Genomic DNA, 21418 nt, shown 5'->3' on the forward strand with positions numbered 1-21418 from the left:
GGCGGATCGCGCGCGTTCGGGTGACGCGCCGCTGGGATAGCGGCGGTGGGTTCGGCGTCGGCGGCGGCATAGTAGTCGAGGGCGCGTAAAACGCGGAGCGCGCGGCGCTCGACGCGGAAACGCGGGGTGCGGAGCGCGGGGCGCTCGACGCGGTACGCGGGGCGCTTCAACGCGGGGCGGAGCTGCCTGACGTGGCCCGAGCAGCGGTGTCGGCACGCCAACCCCACCGACCCGGCCCCCGGGGCTTGCCGCTGGTGGCAGACCGGGGAACCAGAATCGGGGAGGAATGACGCGTAAATCCGAGCGCCGCCGCTGGACGCAGTTGGTTCGGTAGGCAGTCGCAGTGACCGAACACTAGGACGGGCCCGAACGCCGGTGCACAGGTGTGCACGCGATGGCAGCTCGAGCAACTCCTGATAAGAGAATTCTGATACCAAGCGCTTTTATAGGCTATTAATGTCGCGCAACTCGCCAGGACTCGTGAAGTCGAAACTGTATTTTTTCTTTCTCCTTTACTTAAACCAGGACAGCTCCTGAAATACAGATACAATTTTAATGAATATGGTAGTGATTTAAAGTAAACAGTATAACCTATCAGATGGTATCATTTTCATTCATCTTTATAAGTCAAATAGTTTTTAAAATCGCTCGTAGCAAAATACAAGTCGGTGATTCCATAGTTTTGCTCGCTAGTGTAGTCTCACTTGAAAGAAACAATATGTTACCACGTGCACGTGATCAGTTTTAAGGTTAGACTGCTAGTCGATGACGCAGCGACCAAAGCGCACAGGTATAGAGGAGAAAGGGAGGCGTGGGCGGAGGGTGCCGGATTATTGGACGTGCCGATCTATCGAAGTGCCGGATTAGTGAGATTATACTGTAATTATAAATTGCACCGTACAGATTCTACTGCTGTTTGCAGAGTAAGCTTAATTTTTCATAATACTAAGCTGTCCTGCGTCTGATGTCATTCTGGTTTTGTCGGATCTGCCATTCTATTGACTATACTATAAGAGAGACGGAATAAATTAAGCCTTGCTCGTAGAATTAGGTTGCTAAGCCTTTTTTTCCACATTGATTTGCCATTTGTGGGTGGTCAATCCTTATTTTTCTCTAGCTACAGAAACACTTACAGTGGACACGGTAGTCCGACAAACATTTTGCAGGGCAGTGTCGAACTATCGAATTCGTCGAATTATAGAGTACTGCCTAAGACCCCCTATAGTCCGGATTTTTCTACAAAAGAGTACCTTCTAATCCGACAAATTACAGATCCAATGATAAGATTCTTTATACATACATATTATGTATATATACATATGTACATACATATATCGTCACCTGCAGGTTCAATTGGGGTAACCGACAAAACACGTAAAATGAGTTAAGTATACAGTTTTTTTAAGATTTTTCTGCTCTTTCGAATGTTATATTTAAAAAAACTCGATCTTTTAAAAATATGCAGATACCTTACTTTTTTTGGATATGTACTTTTCACATTTCTATTAAAATTTTGAGGTAATAAACATTTGATTCATTTTTGCCGGTTAAATTCGTGTATTTTTATAATGGTAGTAAATAAAGTATTTACAAATGCATGTAACCGAAAAAACATTGCTTTTACATTTTTATTTAAGATGAATAAAGAAATTCCCTACGGATACACCAAAATATTATCTGCACTATCCGATTAAATGTCACTAAACTTATTTTACCTTACTATTAATTCATTACTTCCAACGTTACACCAATTGGGCCCAAACTATAGTGACAGTTACACCAATTTGCAGGTAAGTAAGTTAATAAGTTTGCCCTTTACCCTGTTTTACTAAATATATCTGTTCAGAATACCTACCTACACCAATGATGGCTGGTTGTAAGTAAAGCGCCACACGAGCCAAGCGGCACTTCGGCATTTGTCTCCCTCACACGCAATGAGTGTGAAGGAGACAAATGACATTATTTACAACAGGCGCGCACGCTTTTTGGTGTTAGTGGCGCGATTAGTTGGCGCTGACTTGTTTTTCGGTGTAGTTGTTTGTTACCGGTGTGCAAAATGGAAAAATTTAATAATTTAAAACAATTACTGCAGCGTAAACAGGAATTGATAAGAATAAAGGCAGAAATAGAAAGGTAAGTTCTTAATATTTCAAGATTGAAACTATTAATATTGTAATTATTAACGTCGTGTGTTCTTGTAAGGGTTGGGTACAACAATTATCTAGGTATCCGTATTATGGACATAGATAATTAATGATAGTTAAATTGGTAAATCCCTATTAATATCCATCAAACATAGTTACTTACTTACCCCGGCCGGGATTCAAATCTGGAAGACTTTACACTTATGCAGACCATTTAAATTAATGGTAGATTATAAAAAACATCAGAGTACCGTTATTAAATATTTTCACACGATTTTATTTAGAAATAATATTTTAAAATACAAACCTAATCAGTCGCTTCCAAAATCAGTCCCTGGAATCTGATTATTGACTCCGAAATCCTACCTATCTGGGTATTTTTAATACGTTAACATTACAGTAATTTTTATCCAGTACTGCTAGAAGTTGTAAGGACTGTTCTCTGAGAGTAATCGATATTGTTTGTTGTCTAACTAATAAAAATAGGTACGAAGAGCGATCAACAAGTTTCCGGTAATCAATAATTATTTTTAAATAATATTTGAAGGTACTCGTATTTAGAACATGAAAAAAGAGCTCGCTATGCCAAAATAAATTACATTATTTATTTCCCTTATTTTCAGATCCGAATCTGTAAAAAACCATAAGGAATACTCGTACTCCCAAAACTCGTCAGCTGATAATATAATTGATCAAAGTGATACAGAATGTATAAAACTCGACGTGCAGTCATTTTTAGCAAAAAAGTAAGTATACTTGCTTCAAATTCAATAAGCTAATGGCTCCCAACACATTAATATTAAAAAATACGTGGTCCTTATTTGATTAACTCAAATGTTTTTTCGCTTTCAGATCCCATAATTCTCGTGACTCAATTGAGAGCAATTTGAACTCGTCAGCTACAGATATTATTGTAGATATCAATGAATCAGATATTTCAACATTTCAGTCATATGATACTGTGGAAATTAAAAAACAAAAGGAAGCAGTTGTGAATTATAGTAGTAGTGACAGCAGCAATATTCTTAACACGTCAACTCTATGTCTAGAAATGTCTCACTCATTTTTTAATGATTCTAATAATAGTGATCTCGTTAAGAGTAATAATATACCCGAGTCATCTGAAACAGAAAAGAAAATTAACATTGTTTCTGTTGAAAACGTTGATAATATTTTGACTGCTAAACTCAATGAAAAGAAATACTGTGAACTTTATTCAAATGACAGTGTAAAACGTTGTAACAAAAACGATGTGTTGCCCTTAAAAGAAACAAAAAAATATTCACAAAATGTTAATCAAATAGTGACCTTTAATGAATGTTCGAACATACCTAATACATCATTCTGCAAACTTGGTTTGGATATCTCTAAATCTGCCTGCGCCCCCGTTATGGCTTTTGATTTACCTACATCTCAGTCCACAGATATTGCACCTTTAGATACAGTATCTCCAACCTCTTACACTGATATTAAGGCTTTGGCTCTACCTGTGTCTTCTTGCACTGCCATTGAGATTGAGACTTTGTGCACAGACCATGCAACTCCTCGCGGTGATAACAAAGCTTTGGGTCTTCATTCATCTCCCTCATTGTTAGACTTTGTACCGACAACTTCTTGTGCAGACATTATGTACATGGACATACCTAAAGCTCACTCTCCAGATATTTCAGTGCTGGATATAGTCCCTGCAACTTCCTGTACAGATGGTATGAATGTGGACTCACCTGTATCTCTTGCTGCAGATATCCCAGTACAGGTTATAGTACCTGAAACTGCCTGTGATGAAATATCGGACTCATCTTCCTTAAAAAAATTAGGAACATTGAACTTACCTACTCCTTCTAGTAGCAATACAAATAAAAATCGAATGCCTGATATTAAAAAATCTCGCAAAAGAAAATGTATACAGGAACTCCCTAAGTTAAAAAAAGAACACATTGATTTTATATCAGACGATGAATGTTATGACAAACTTAATGTTGCTCAAGGCGAAGATTTTTCCTCTGGAAGCTCAGATCTATGGTCCGGCAAAGAAAGCGATAACATGTCGTCATCTAACTCTGAAAATGACCCAAAACATACTAAACCTACAAATAAGAGAAAGAAATTACAAAAGAAAAGAAATATTGACAAACCATTGGAAGGAACTGTACAATTTAAGAAAAGAAAAGTGGAAAATAAAAGGAAGATTAGGAGAATGAAACGAGAAAAAGGTGACAGTTATGAGACTTCGTCTGGAAAGCTTGTAGAGAAAAAAACATTAAAGGCAAATCCCTGCGAGCCTACAAAATGTCCCAGGAATTGTTTTGAAATCACCGAGGAAAGGAGACAAAGTATTTTTGATTATTTTTGGAATTTGAATTCTCAAAGAAAAAAAGATTGGCTGGTACAATGTGCCTTACGAGTTCCGGTTAATAGACCAAAAAAAGGCGTGATCGACAGCAAAAGAAAGTTTACTTACGAATACTACATAAATGAAGGCGAGGGCAGAAGACAGGTGTGTCAAAAATTTATACTAAAAACCTTAGATATTGGACAAAATTATTTACTTTATACTATAGGTAATGTTCAAGAAGGACTTTCTCAAGCAGAAAGTCGAAAGAAATCGAGCAATCCAAAGTATGATGAGTCTGTGATAGCTTCAGCAAAGCACTACATTGAATCTCTTCCATATCTTCCTTCACATTATTGTCGGAAAAAATCAAGCAAATTATATTTACCACAAGAGTATAAGAATACAACTAACCTTTATCGTTTATACAAAAAAAAATGCGAAGAAAATCAGGAAAACTATCTAGGTGAGCGAAAATTCAAAGATTTTTTCAAAACGGAATACAACAATGTTACTGTCCACGTACCAAAGAAAGATAAATGCAAAATTTGTACCAAATACGAAAACGATCATAATGAAAATAAAGTCAATATGGATTCCGAAATTATTAAGGCTCACATCGAAGAAAAAGAAGCAACATACGAACGATTCAAATGTCATCAAAGTTTGCATCTGATAGACAAGGAGACTATAGTATCAAGCTTTGATTTACAGAAGGTTTTGAATACACCCCATGGTGATAACATCTTACTTTACTACACGCGAAAATTTACAGTTTTCAACTTTACGATTTATGAAAGCTCCACTCAAAATGGTTTTTGTTACACATGGGGTGAATGTGATGGGAAACGAGGCGCAAAAGAGATAGGTTCTTGTATTTATAAGTATCTGCAAAATGTTGACGAAAGAGGAATAAAAAAAGTTATCTTTTATTGCGATTGTTGTAGCGGACAAAATCGTAATAAAACCATACTTTCGATTTTTAAAGGTTTTTTGACGGTATCTAAAAATATTGAAGTCATTCAAATTAATTACCTGCTACCGGGACATAGCTATATGCCTGTAGATAGCATGCACTCTGTAATAGAACGTGAAGTAAGAAAAATAATTGTTTGGAGCCCTACACAATGGTCAAGTTATATAGAATCGGCCCGGAAAAATCCTCGTCCTTACAATGTAAACGTTCTTGAATTTACTGATTTTATCGACTGGGACACAGTGACGCAGGAATGCTTTTCTAATTGTACAAAGGAATTAAATACATCGAAAATTAGAATTGCTACAATGAAGAAAAAGGATGTAAACACGTTTACAACTAAACATTCTATGAAACCTGATGCGACCACTCATGAAATTAAATTATTTGATAATTATTTTAAGCCAAAAGGAAAGGGTGTAATAAAAGGAAAGGGTAAAGGAAAAGGGAAAGGAAAATTGAAGGAAAAGGATACTGCACCATCAGCTTCTAATGAGACGTTAGAAATAAAATTAAAAAAGGAATTCCAACAATTGAAACCCCTTTATAAAAAAAGATTGGCCATATCAGAAATCAAATATAAAGATTTGACAAAGCTATGCAATGATGGTGTTATCCCTAGCAGATATCATGGGGATTTTACTAATCTACCCTATGCTAAGAAAATACAAGACACACTCAATCAAACGGACGAAGATGACTCCTCTGTTGACTCTGTCTAGCCAGTTGATTACTTTGGTTACTATTTTTTTAGATTTTTGTTGATGTTTCGCAATAAATATAGTGTTGATTAAAAGAGGTTTTTATTTCATTATAAATCTTAATTCTTATTACAAAATTAACATTATTAGGATCTAAGAAAAATTAGTGTAAAAAGCAACAGGTTTTTATTTTGTTCTTCTCTACATTTTTATAAACTTTAAAATAGACAATTTAACTAAAATAGACAGTAACCTGTTACACATATAGGCTCTTACATTAAAACGATTAAATCATATTTTGATTTACAACTGTCTTTACATCATTTTGACCTGAATTGTTTTAAAGTTTTTATGCTGAATGTAGCGTAACTGTCAATAGTATAAAAAAAAATTGGTGTAACTGAAATTTATTTTCTATTATAGAGTTTCTTTGGATATTATTTACATTTTAGCCAGAAATTCACCGTATTCTAAGCATTTTTATAAAAGAAAATGAAAAAAAGGTAGTATAGAAAAAAAGTTATGATCGATTAAAGACGAAAAAAAACATTAAATGCTTCTCCTGCAACATTGTGTTTTGTCAGTTACCCCAATTGAACCTGCAGGTAGCGATATGTACTCTGAAATACTAATTATACTTCATTATGTAGGTCAACTAATAATCAAAAACTATGAATCAATTATGTAGTTTAAGAAGCATGCAAATATTCATCAATTTTTTTTTGTTTAACATTGTTGAAACGCGAGATTAAAGCTTTGTCCCTCAGTGTTCTCAAAAGTAGAAGTTCGTTGTAGGATGCACCATTTTCTTCAGCCCATTGCAAACCCAGCTCAAAGGCATTAATTGCATCTTGTGCTTTCACTTGCGGAGTAGTTGCAATCACTTCGTCATCTTCCTGATTTATTGTTGTATGACTAGGGGCCGAAACACATAACGCAAACTGCTTATTTTTGCGGCGCCGCAACGCCAAAATCGGCAGTTGCGTTGCCGCGTTGCGGCGTCGCGAAACAGGGCATTATGGTAGGGTAACCATTTTCTCGTGATTTTTGAGTGTGGATAGACGTCTCTCTGCGATGGATCGTAATAAACTTATTGCTTATTTGTTATTAAGAAGACATTATTCTATCTTAAAAATACGGCAAAGAAGATACTGGATACATCCATTAAGTAAGGGTATGAATCCAAATGGCGAGTTCTTTTCTAAAAAATACGAAGCATTAAAGATAGACGAAAAAAAATTTGTTGCCTACTTTAGAATGAGTATATCATCATTTGAAGAGCTATTAAGCGAGTTATCAAAATATATACAGAAGAAAAAAAATAAAGGAAGGAAACCAGTTACTGCTTTGGAAATGCTGGGCTTAACTTTAAGGTAAAACAAATAGGTTTCTTATTTTTTTTTTATTGATGTTTATGGCACTCGGAATCAAATGTTTAGTTTTATTTGTACCCCTGGCTTTATACACCTGTGGTACTAGCGGGGTGTCGATAAAAATTTTGCATCACTAGTGTTCATGGTTTGGGGGTACCTAGTGGTACAAAGCCAGGTTCAAATGAAACAAGACAGAATCAAATTAAGCTTTTTGCATTATACAATTTTCTTACTTTAAGAATACTTTAATAGGCCTTAAAAAATGTAATGATCAATTTAAGAAAAATCAAACTCCTCATCTTGTGAAACATAGGAAGTAGCTGACGTTTCGTCCAGTAAAAATGGTGAATTTATTGGACGTTGTTGGTTTGATGATGAGGTAGTCCTCTGTTCAGTAATCGAACTTCCAGGAGTAGAAGTGTGGTAGCCACTCTGAACCGTATTATCGTATCTCATAGTTGAATATCCTTGATTATAACCCTGATGCTGATATTCTTGATTATAGCCGTGATGTGTATTTTGATGAATTGAAGGTTGAAGAATGTCCGTTAATATTTGAAGCACCCGACTTTGAAATATCAATGTTTGATTCTCATTTAACGATTGTAGAGATGGTAAAATCCCCTTGAAAAAATGCAAATGTCTATTCTCCGGTGTTTTTAATATTGCCAATAAATCTTCTTCAATATCATCCTTATCATCTGCCTTTCGTTTTCGTGGTTGACTTTTATAACGAGGCAATGCCGTTATTTCATTCTCAATATCTCCTTCCGCTACACATAAACTGGAATCAGTTGCATTTTGTGAAACCTTTTTCAAAAACTGTAATTGTTTATTCAAGTGATATTCTTTAATTTTTGCAGCTCCAGCTCCTGATCGATTGGCATCTTTTAGTTTTTTTTGATATTTAGCAAAATTATCTTTTATGGCCTTCCACTTCTTGACTAAATCATTACCTGCAACAAATAACTTCACAAGTGAAAAATAGTAATAAAGACTAAAATTCCCTAGATTCCATTTATACTACATATAAAATTTGATATAACTTTCATAAGTACTTTCGGTCCATCCAATTTCATATAAATGGCTGGCCGCCGAAAAAGAACAATTTTCTGCTTTTTCTTGACTTAGGCAAGTTAAAAACTGATTGACTTTGCCTAGAACAACCATAATGTAAAATATTTCTTGAGTACTTCTTTGAAAAACTACCTGTCTATCTTTGAAAATCTATTCCTTTAGCAACACTATTACCTGCGCAGTTTGAGTTTGATTATACCTACATTTGTATTATTTTATTATTTGCCTACTAATTATTATTTCATTTTAGATTTCTAGCAACCGGCAGTGACTTTAAAACCATGCATACGAATTACTTCCGAGGAGCAAGTACAATAGCAAAAATTGTAAGGACAGTTTGTCGCGCCATATGGAAACATCTATCAAGTCAAAATATACCTCCTATAACAAAACAGGTTCTAGAAGATGTCGCTATTGAGTTTGACAAGAAAGCAAATTTTCCTAACTGCATAGGAGCTCTTGATGGTAAACATGTCCGTATTACATGTCCTGCGCACAGTGGATCACTGTTTTACAATTATAAGGGCTATAATTCAATAGTTTTATTAGCTCTTGTAGATTCTAGATATAGATTCATTTTTGTCGATATAGGAGCGTATGGCAAGGAAAGTGACTCCACCGTTTTCCAGAACTCTAAACTTTATGATTTGATTATGACACGCAAATTACCTATTCCTGTACCAAAGCCTTTACCAGGTTCTCAAAATGAAACTCCATTTGTTTTTGTAGGAGATGAAGCATTCTCAATTTCGAATAACGTCATGCGCCCTTACTCAGGGAAACATTTGTCGGTACAACAAAGAGTTTACAATTATCGACTGAGTCGTGCCCGAAGATATGTCGAGTGCGCTTTTGGCATCCTAGCCAATAAATGGCGCATATCTCATCGATCTATGAATGTGCAATACGAATTTGCGACAGACATTATCAAGGCATGTTGTGTAATGCACAACTTTGTTTTGAATCGAGATGGAGTACAAGCGACCGATGACATTATCTTTGATGATTCTGATCTGCAAATGTTGCATTTGCCCACAGCAAATGAAAATAATTTAAGCCCACATCTAATACGGAATGATTTTTGTAATTACTTTTCCAGTGATGTTGGCGCCCTAAGTTGGCAATTAAACAAAATATGAATGTTCGTATACCTACTCAGTTCAAAATACAAATAATACCTTAATACATTTGATTCAAACTATTTAACATGTTGTGAACTGCGAATAAACAATTTAAATGGCAATTTGGTTTTATTTATAGTATTTGTTTACCTTTTTGAATAAGAGCGCGAGAAAAAATATAATTTTAACTTAGAGAAAATCTTTTGCATAGGGCATTAAAATAAATGGTGTATTTCATATGATTAAAAAAAAAAAGATACATGCTACTTACATTAAACTACAATTTTTACAATTTAAACCGCGGATCAGATTTTTACGTTTTTACTACAGTAAAAATTGTAGTTTTATTGTGAATAGTGATCGCGTAAACCTAAGACAATACTATGTTACTACTTACCCAGTTTTGATTTTTCGGTTGAGTTTTTTTCCTTGTAATCAACATAAACGATCTCACAAATGCTTTTCCATGCTTCTTGTTTTATAAATTTGTCTTTATAGGTTTCGTCACTAGTATCCCACAAACAACGGTGTTCCTGAACCGAAGATATAAACAGATCGACGTCAACGTCAGACATTTTAATTTTAAAACTGCTTCTCGGTTGACACGTGTTGTTTGCAAGAGTGTTAGAAACAAACTGCATCCTTGTCAACAAGTATGACGTCATAACGCTGGAATTCGCGTCGTGCGTTGCGGCGCCGCACCGCTATAGCGCACTGCCGATTTCAGCGGCGCGGCGCCGCAACGCGCTTATGTGTTTCGGCCCTAGAAATCTCTTTTATAATCTCTTCGTCAGACATTTCATGAAAAATATTTTCCTCTTTATCCATTCCACGGCACCAGGTTTCCAAATCTTCCGGACTTATTTGTGTTTCAGCAGCAATTTGCTCTATTACTTCCGAAGGTACACTGATTTGTGGATCGGTGGTAGGAGTGGCGACTATATCTGGCCATAACTTTTTCCAAGACGAAGTAATAGTTGATGAAGGTCATGCATTCCACGATTGACAAAGAGCAAAAACCAAGTCTTTCATGTTAAGTTCTTTTAACGTTTTTTCTATTGTCTGGTCTTTTGACACGGCTTTCAGAAGAAGGTTTTTCTTATAATCTTGCTTTACAAACTGAATGATATGCTGATCTATCGGTTGAATCAGTGCAGTGCAGTTTGGCGGAAGAAACATCGCAGTGATGCATTTATCGTCAGTTGTCAGTTCTTCTTCAAGCGGATGACCGGGAGCGTTATCAAGAAGCAATAACGCTTTTTGAAAAAATTATGATCTTTCAACCATTTTCTAACTTCTGGTACGAAGCATTCATCAAACCACTTTTTGAAAAGATCTTTTGTCATCCACGCACTTTTTTGTCCATAATAGTGTACAGGTAAATCAATGTTTTTGAATGCACGTGGTTTATTAGATTTTCCAATGACCACCATTTTTAGCGTGTGTGTACCCGCAGCGTTAGCACATGGTAGTATGGTTACACGTTCTTTACTTACTTTTCGTCCAGGTACGGATTTTTCATTATGGGAAACAAAAGTTTTATTAGGTTATGTTGTGATTCAAACTCGGCACTTGATCAGAACTGCTTTATTGTTTTTAATTATAGGCATACCCACATAAAAAATAATAATACAACATACATAACCACAACATCTCTTCCATAAATTTTTAAAAGCATATAGGTATAGATTCAATACTGGTAGACTGAAATTATGTATACATGTACAAATATACATAAGCTAATCACCTCATGCACTTAGTATATATGTATTAACAATTAATTCATTGTAAGAACATACCTAATCATAATTATATTAAGAGTAACAATCATTTATATTTTTTGAGATTAATGCGAGCCTTGACAGCCGCCGGTCTGATTGATATATCTATATCATTATTATTATGAGTTTGTACCCTTTGTGCATTGTCATGCAAGGTTTCTACGACAGTAGTAGCAGAAGCACAAATCTCATCCGGCGCATTTTGTTCATCACTTTCCGCGCTACTCCACTTTTCTTCCCCTTGCAACATTGCGGTGCCCTCCGCTGAAGGAATACGAAGTAAGTGACGTCTATTTCGTCTATATCGCCTCCCTGACATTGTTACGGTTCTAGTTAGAGTGTATTAAAAGATGGAACTCGTAATCACAAATTTATTTAGGGTAACAAGGTCAGCGGTCGTGGGTGAAAGGGCCCGTCAATTAGTTCGCTTCCAAATTCTGCAGTGGGCGAGTACTGCCCTTGTAGCCGTTGATTGCGTGGCCCAGAAGGAACAGGCGAAGGCGAGGTGGTCTTCAGCTGCACCAGGAGACGGCACGTTGACGGTGACGTCGACAACCACAGGGAGTCGAACCCGAAGCGAGGCAGGCGAAGACGAGGTGGTCTTCAGCTGCACCCGGAGATCGGCGTCGGAGGTGACGTCGACAACAACAGGGAGTCGAACCCGGAACTTGAAACTTGAAACTTGAAACTTGAGACTTGAGGCGAGGCAGGCGAAGACGAGGTGGTCTTCAGCTGCACCCGGAGATCGGCGTCGGAGGTGACGTCGACAACAGTAGAGAGTCGAACCCGGAACTTGGGTTTGAACTCGAACTTGAAGCGAGAAACTCGAAGCGAGGCAGGCGAAGACGAGGTGGTCTTCAGCTGCACCCGGAGATCGGCGTCGGAGGTGACGTCGACAACAGCAGAGTGTGAACTCAAGACTTGATCTCGAACTTGAGAAACTCGAAACTCGAACCCTGGAATTTTCGTCCAGCGTGTGAAAAATAATTCCGCTTCAACTCGTCTGATTGCGAACACGTGGCTCAGCTAAGCGGCAAGCACTGCGCAAGATGGCGGATGCGTTGTTCACAATCAGACGAGTTGAAGCGGAATTATTTTTCACACGCTGGACGAAAATTCCAGGGTTCGAGTTTCGAGTTTCTCAAGTTCGAGATCAAGTCTTGAGTTCACACTCAGCACAGGTTCACTGCTGATTTCAGGCATTGATTGAATATATAATGCAACGGTTCTGCCAGCACTGACCGACAATCTTTTATAATGTACGGCGGTATTCCGTCCGGGCCCGCCGACTTTTTAGGCCTCAATTCTTTTAGAGCTTGTTTCACTTCGTCCAGAGTAAGTCGGTCCAGATGCACCCGCGCCGCTCCGTTCTCTCCGCCCGCTGCTATAACAGCTGCGCTCACATTCAGGTCAGCACTCTGTGTCCTATAAACTGAGTGAAAATAGTTAGCAAACTCTGAAGCGCACTGCTCATCAGTTAAAAGAACCCCGTTCTTTAAAATTTTTTGCGGATCTCTAGATTCTCTTCTTGAATTTGTGTAGTTCCAGAACGCCCGTGGATCCCGTAGAAGCTGTTCTTGAACCCACTGCTTATATTGTTTGTGTGCGAGAGCTATCATTCCCTTAACCTTTGCCCTACACTGAGCAAACGTTTCGTAATCATGAGGCGATTTGCTTGCCTTATACCGTCGGTGAAGGTCAGCCTTTAATTTTATGTCGCGAATTACTTCACCTGTGTACCACTCGGGGTAAACGTACCTCGGGGTAACCGGTCTTCGCTTTTTATTCGGAACACAGCCATGGATAATAAAATTAATGGTACTATAAAAATAACTCAGACTATTCTCTAAGTCTAACTCATACATCGGTGTCCAATCAACAGCCGCAATTGCTGTATATAGGGACTTAAAGTCCGCTTTGTGAAAATTCCATCCTATGGGTATAAACGCGCTCGGTTCGTCCCCCCTAGCAGTTGGTCTCGACTCGCTTTTGGTGAGTAGCCGGCGCGAGCACAACGTGACCGCTACCTCGAGTGGTGGGTGATGCGCATCCACCGCTACAAGCGGTGTTACCGCCTCGCGTACGCTCACGCTCCCCCCGCTCCTCTCTGATACCGTACTTAAAACTAAGTCTAGGCACCTATTATTACAGTTTCCTATACTGTTGCCCTGAGTGAATCCACAATAAGTTTGCAAGTACTCAAAATAATTATTTACTTGTGGTGGACAAGAATACAAGTTAAAATCACCTAACACTATTACTTCACTATAATTATTACAAAACTGTTCTATTATCCTAAATAATACCATATACTCATTTTCGCTGCTTTTGGGCGGTATGTAAACTACGCAGAGCAAAAACAAAAACCGCTCACGCTTATACACTGTCGCAGAAATCATTTCAAAAGAATGCGCATCGATGTTGACGTCACTGTGTACCTCACGTAGTTCCAACCGCGATGTGGCCACTAAAAACGCGCCGCCTTGTTTCCGTCCATCCGTTCGGTCGCACCTTATAATTGTATAACCCGGCGGAATTAACTCCGCGTCATTTATTGACTCGTTGCACCCTGTTTCTGTTATTGCGAACAAATCAGAGTTGGAAGATGCCACACTTTCATAAAACTCTTCCAGTTTTGTTCGCAATCCCCTTACATTTTGGTAAAATAATTCTATTACTTTATTAGTTGTTTTTATCCGGTGGTCTTGGGTGACTGACTGTCCTCCGAAACCACAACCATTCACAAAATTCGACGTTAATAGGCCAAATTTCTGGCTGGCATAGATCATCATATTTACTTTCTGGCACTCCTATGATAAATGAGGAATAATCCCTCTCTGTCTTATGTTTAATTTTTTCAATTTTGACCGGCACTTTCACTGAATCTCGAACATATTTTTCCAAACTTTCCACAGTGGTGTCCTTCCTAAGCCGCCAAACATGTAAAAATTTTTGTTTTTCCGTCCCTTCTATTTCATTTGTCTGCGTACTTCCACCTTTTTTTACTTCCCTATTAGGATATTTGCTTTTCCTTCTATTTATTACTATCCAGGAATCATTTTCTGTATTATTACTTCCCTCTATAACCTGATTAGAGTTTTGTGATATATTTTTCGGATTTACTCTCTTCAAACTCTCCTCAGCGATTACTAAACCCGCTGGTTTCATGGCCTTCACTTTTTGTGTAACTACTTGATTTTTCTTAACGGCATTCACAAATGATCGCATAGGCACTTCCTGAGTTTGGGATGTTTTCTCCATCTCCTGACTCTGTTTGCTCCTTAGAGCAATTTCCAGGCTTTCATTTCTTTCTAACAAAGATTTAATTTTTGATTCTAATACTTCTACTTTATTAGCTTTTTCTGAAACTACCATCAAGGACTGTCTCATCTCTCGCAATTCAGTTTCTGCTTTAGTAAATCTTTCTAGCAGCAGTGTGTACTCCTTCATTTGCTCGTCAATGCGAGATAGCACTTCCCCACGAAACTCCTTCCAACTCTTCAAGCACCTTCTCTTCAGTTTCAATTCTTAATTCGCTATGAGCGACCCGATTACCACGCTGCTTGTTGACATAGCTGCTCGGAGTAAACGTTTTATTCATGGCGGTTGCACGAACCGGCGTATCAGAGTTGTCCCCTTTTGGATCGTCTCGCATGCACTCCGGACACCTCCAGTTAGTTTTGTATTGCTCTGTAAATTCTTCAAACTGCTTTTTCGACAACATCAAACACTTCATATGGTATATCTTTTTGCAGTTCTCTTGTCTACACTCCATAAATAAAAGATCGTAAATAGATTCACTACAGCCATTACATTTTGTACCCATTTTTTATAACTATTTATCACTCGTGATCAAACACGTCCGCACGGACGTGCGCTGCTCATATTTTTAATTTATTATTATTTAATATTTTATTATTACTCAAACGTGTGGAGACACCTTAACACTTCGAAAATAACTGCAGTTTAGCAGCACTATTACTGCAGTTTAGCAGCACTATTACTCTAAGTATATAATGTAATGTACTTAAGTATATTATGTACTAAAGTATATAATGTACTTAAGTTTATAATGTACTTAAGTATATAATGTAAATAAGTATATAATGTAAATAAGTATAAAATTTACTAAAGTATATAATGTACTAAAGTATAAATGTACTTAAGTATATAATGTATTTAAGTATATAATATAAATATGTATATAATGTACTTAAGTTAATAATGTAAATAAGTAAATAATGTAAGTAAGTATATAATGTACTAAAGTAAATAATGTAAGTAAGTATATAATGTACTAAAGTAAATAATGTAAATAAGTATATAATGGCTTTAAGTATATAATGTACTTAAGTATATAATTTAAATAAGTATATAATGTACTAAAGTATATAATGTACTTAAGTATATAATGTAATTAAGTATATAATGTACTAAAGTATATAATTTACTTAAGTATATAATGTAAATAAGTATATAATGTACTAAAGTATATAATGTAAATAAGTATATAATGTACTTAAGTATATAATGTAAATAAGTATGTAATGTACTTAAGTATATAATGTAAATAAGTATATTATGTACTAAAGTATATAATGTACTTAAGTTAGTAATGTAAATAAGTAAATAATGTAAGTAAGTATATAATGTACTAAAGTAAATAATGTAAATAAGTATATTATGTTCTAAAGTATATATGTACTTAAGTATATAATGTAAATAAGTATATAATGTACTTAAGTATATAATGTTAATAAGTATATTATGTTCTAAAGTATATATGTACTTAAGTTTATTATGTACTTAAGTATATAGTGTAAATAAGTATATAATGTACTTAAGTATATAATGAAAATAAGTATATAATGTACTTAAGTATATAATGTATTTAAGTATATAATATAAATAAGTATATAATGGTCTAAAGTATATAATGTACTTAAGTAAGTAATGTAAATAAGTTAATACTGTAAGTAAGTATATAATGTACTTAAGTAAATAATGTACTTAAGTATATAATGTAAATAAGTATATAATGTACTTAAGTAAATAATGTAAATAAGTATATAATGTATGTAAGTTAATAATGTAAATAAGTATAAAATGGATTTAAGTATATAATGTAAATAAGTATATAATGTACTTAAGTATATAATGTAAATAAGTATATAATGTACTTAAGTATATAATGTACTAAGGTATATAAAGTACTTAAGTATATAATGTAAATAAGTATATAATGTACTAAAGTATTTAATGTAAATAAGTATATAATGTACTTAAGTATATAATGTAAATAAGTATATAATGTAAATAAGTATATAATGTACTAAAGTATATAATGTACTTAAGTATATAATGTACTTAAGTATATAATGTAAATAAGTATAAAATAGATTTAAGTATATAATGTAAATAAGTATATAATGTACTTAAGTGTATAATGTACTTAAGTAAATAATGTACTTAAGTTTATAATGTACTTAAGTATATAATGTAAATAAGTATATAATGTACTAAAGTATATAATGTACTTAAGTATATAATGATAATAAGTAAATAATGTACTCAAGTAAATAATGTACTTAAGTATATAATGTAAATAAGTATATAATGTACTAAAGTAAATAATGTAAATAAGTTCATAATGTACTTAAGTATATAATGTACTAAAGTAAATAAGTTCATAATGTACTTAAGTATATAATGTACTTAAGTATATAATGTAAATAAGTATATAATGTACTTAAGTATATAATGTACTTAAGTATATAATGTAAATAAGAATATAATGTACTTAAGTAAATAATGTAAATAAGTATATAATGTAAATAAGTAAATTATGTACTCAAGTAAATAATGTACTTAAGTATATAATGTTAATAAGTATATAATGTACTAAAGTAAATAATGTAAATAAGTTCATAATGTACTTAAGTATATAATGTACTTAAGTATATAATGTAAATAAGTATATAATGTACTTAAGTAAATAATGTAAATAAGTATATAATGTAAATAAGTAAATAATGTACTCAAGTAAATAATGTACTTAAGTATATAATGTACTAAAGTAAATAATGTAAGTAAGTATATAATGTACTAAAGTAAATAATGTAAATAAGTATATAATGGCTTTAAGTATATAATGTACTTAAGTATATAATGTAAATAAGTATATTATGTACTAAAGTATATAATGTACTTAAGTATATAATGTAATTAAGTATATAATGTACTAAAGTATATAATTTACTTAAGTATATAATGTAAATAAGTATATAATGTACTAAAGTATATAATGTAAATAAGTATATAATGTACTTAAGTATATAATGTAAATAAGTATGTAATGTACTTAAGTATATAATGTAAATAAGTATATTATGTACTAAAGTATATAATGTACTTAAGTTTATAATGTACTTAAGTATATAATGTAAATAAGTATATAATGTAAATAAGTATATAATGTACTAAAGTATATAATGTACTAAAGTATAAATGTACTTAAGTATATAATGTATTTAAGTATATAATATAAATAAGTATATAATGTACTTAAGTTAGTAATGTAAATAAGTAAATAATGTAAGTAAGTATATAATGTACTAAAGTAAATAATGTAAATAAGTATATTATGTTCTAAAGTATATATGTACTTAAGTATATAATGTACTTAAGTATATAATGTTAATAAGTATATTATGTTCTAAAGTATATATGTACTTAAGTTTATTATGTACTTAAGTATATAGTGTAAATAAGTATATAATGTACTTAAGTATATAATGAAAATAAGTATATAATGTACTTAAGTATATAATGTATTTAAGTATATAATATAAATAAGTATATAATGGTCTAAAGTATATAATGTACGTAAGTATATAATGTACTTAAGTAAGTAATGTAAATAAGTTAATACTGTAAGTAAGTATATAATGTACTTAAGTAAATAATGTACTTAAGTATATAATGTAAATAAGTATATAATGTACTTAAGTAAATAATGTAAATAAGTATATAATGTATGTAAGTTAATAATGTAAATAAGTATAAAATGGATTTAAGTATATAATGTAAATAAGTATATAATGTACTTAAGTATATAATGTACTAAGGTATATAAAGTACTTAAGTATATAATGTAAATAAGTATATAATGTACTAAAGTATTTAATGTAAATAAGTATATAATGTACTTAAGTATATAATGTAAATAAGTATATTATGTTCTAAAGTATATATGTACTTAAGTATATAATGTAAATAAGTATATAATGTACTTAAGTATATAATGTAAATAAGTATATAATGTACTAAAGTATATAATGTACTTAAGTATATAATGTACTTAAGTATATAATGTAAATAAGTATAAAATAGATTTAAGTATATAATGTAAATAAGTATATAATGTACTTAAGTGTATAATATACTTAAGTAAATAATGTAAATAAGTATATAATGTACTAAAGTATATAATGTACTTAAGTATATAATGTATTTAAGTATATAATGTAAATAAGTATATAATGGTTTAAATATTTAATGTACTTAAGTAAATAATGTACTTAAGTATATAATGTATTTAAGTATATAATGTAAATAAGTATATAGTGTACTTATTATAGTGTATTACGTAAATAATTCACTTAAGTATATAATGTACTTAAGTATATAATGTACTTAAGTATATAATGTACTTAAGTATATAATGATAATAAGTAAATAATGTACTAAAGTATATAATGTAAATAAGTAAATAATGTACTCAAGTAAATAATGTACTTAAGTAAATAATGTAAGTAAGTATATAACGTACTTAAGAAATTAATGTTAATAAGTAAATAATTCACTTAAGTATATAATGTAAATAAGTATATAATGTACTAAAGTATATAATGTACTTAAGTATATAATGTACTTAAGAAATTAATGTTAATAAGTAAATAATTCACTTAAGTATATAATGTAAATAAGTATATAATGTACTTAAGTATATAATGTAAATAGGTATATTATGTTCTAAAGTATATATGTACTTAAGTATATAATGTAAATAAGTATATTATATACTTAAGTACATTATATACTTATTTACATTATTTACTTAAGTACATTATATACTTAAGTACATTATATACATATTTACAATATATACTTAAGTACATTATATACTTACATACATTATATACTTAAGTACACTATATACTTATTTACATTATATACTTAAATACATTAAATACTTAAGTACATTATTTACTTAAGTACATTATATACTTACTTACATTATTTACTTAAGTACATTATATTCTTAAGTACATTATATACATATTTACAATATATACTTAAGTACATTATATACTTAAATACATTATATACTTAAGTACACTATATACTTATTTACATTATATACTTAAATACATTATATACTTAAGTACATAATTTACTTAAGTACATTATATACTTAAAACCATTATATACTTATTTACATTATATACTTAAATCCATTATATACTTATTAACATTAATTTCTTGAGTACGTTATATACTTACTTACATTATTTACTTAAGTACATTATTTACTTGAGTACATTATTTACTTATTTACATTATATACTTTAGTACATTATTTACTTATTATCATTATATACTTAAGTACTTTATATACTTAAGTACATTATATACTTAAGTACATTATATACTTAAGTACATTATGAACGTATTTACATTATTTACTTTAGTACATTATATACTTATTTACATTATATACTTAAGTACATTATTTACTTGAGTACATTATTTACTTATTTACATTATATACTTTAGTACATTATTTACTTATTATCATTATATACTTAAGTACATTATATACTTTAGTACATTATATACTTAAGTACATTATATACTTAAGTACATTATATACTTAAGTACATTATATACTTTAGTACATTATATACTTTAGTACATTATATACTTATTTACATTATATACTTATTTACATTATATACTTAAGTGAATTATTTACTTATTAACATTAATTTCTTAAGTACGTTATATACTTACTTACATTATTTACTTAAGTACATTATTTACTTAAGTACATTATTTACTTGAGTACATTATTTACTTATTTACATTATATACTTTAGTACATTATTTACTTATTATCATTATATACTTAAGTACATTATATACTTAAGTACATTATATACTTTAGTACATTATATACTTTAGTACATTATATACTTAAGTACATTATATACTTAAGTACATTATATACTTAAGTATATAATGTACTTATTTACATTATATACTTATTTACATTATATACTTAAGTGAATTATTTACTTATTAACATTAATTTCTTAAGTACGTTATATACTTACTTACATTATTTACTTAAGTACATTATATACTTAACTACATTATATACATATTTACATAATATACTTAAGTACATTATATACTTAAATACATTATATTCTTAAGTACATTATATACTTTAGTACATTATATACTTATTTACATTATTTACTTAAGTACATTATTTACTTAAGTACATTATTTACTTAAGTACATTATTTACTTATGTACATTATATACTTGAGTACATTATTTACTTATGTACATTATTTACTTAAGCACATTATATACTTAAGTACATTATACACTTATTAACATTAATTTCTTAATTATATTATATACTTATTTACATTATTTACTTAAGTACATTATATACTTATTAACATTAATTTCTTAAGTACATTATATACTTACTTACATTATTTACTTAAGTACATTATATACATATTTACATTATATACTTAAGTACATTATATACTTATTAACATTATATACTTAAATACATTATATACTTAAATACATTATATACTTAAATACA

The 21418-nt window shown here is 31.7% G+C and overlaps 2 protein-coding genes across 2 annotated transcripts; one reads left to right on the top strand and one right to left on the bottom strand.

The window, feature by feature from the left end:
• The first annotated feature begins 1861 nt into the window (after positions 1-1861).
• LOC120635138 lies at positions 1862-6174 on the top strand. Its single transcript, XM_039906073.1, has 4 exons — positions 1862-2133; positions 2768-2890; positions 2997-4641; positions 5728-6174. The coding sequence occupies exons 1-4, from the start codon at positions 2057-2059 to the stop codon at positions 6172-6174; spliced, it is 2292 nt and encodes a 763-aa protein (XP_039762007.1). The 5' UTR covers positions 1862-2056.
• A 904-nt stretch (positions 6175-7078) lies between these two features.
• LOC120635484 lies at positions 7079-10477 on the bottom strand. Its single transcript, XM_039906508.1, has 2 exons — positions 10122-10477; positions 7079-8482 (listed from the first exon to the last, which is right to left on the bottom strand). The coding sequence occupies exons 1-2, from the start codon at positions 10387-10389 to the stop codon at positions 7803-7805; spliced, it is 948 nt and encodes a 315-aa protein (XP_039762442.1). The 5' UTR covers positions 10390-10477; the 3' UTR covers positions 7079-7802.
• Between the last annotated feature and the right edge of the window lie 10941 nt (positions 10478-21418).

The sequence above is a fragment of the Pararge aegeria genome, chromosome 26 (genome assembly GCF_905163445.1).
Source record: "Pararge aegeria chromosome 26, ilParAegt1.1, whole genome shotgun sequence".
Lineage (NCBI taxonomy): Eukaryota > Metazoa > Arthropoda > Insecta > Lepidoptera > Nymphalidae > Pararge > Pararge aegeria.

What these genes read in the sequence shown, in the direction of transcription:
- LOC120635138 (XM_039906073.1), top strand. Translation starts at nt 2,057, where the DNA reads ATGGAAAAATTTAATAATTTAAAACAATTACTGCAGCGTAAACAGGAA. An exon ending in CAGTCATTTTTAGCAAAAAA is followed by an intron (nt 2,891 to 2,996) that starts GTAAGTATACTT and finishes TTTCGCTTTCAG; the next exon opens with ATCCCATAATTCTCGTGACT. An exon ending in AAGGCGAGGGCAGAAGACAG is followed by an intron (nt 4,642 to 5,727) that starts GTGTGTCAAAAA and finishes AATTGTACAAAG; the next exon opens with GAATTAAATACATCGAAAAT.
- LOC120635484 (XM_039906508.1), bottom strand. Translation starts at nt 10,389, where the DNA reads ATGACGTCATACTTGTTGACAAGGATGCAGTTTGTTTCTAACACTCTT. An exon ending in AACCGAAAAATCAAAACTGG is followed by an intron (nt 8,483 to 10,121) that starts GTAAGTAGTAAC and finishes TATTTGTTGCAG; the next exon opens with GTAATGATTTAGTCAAGAAG.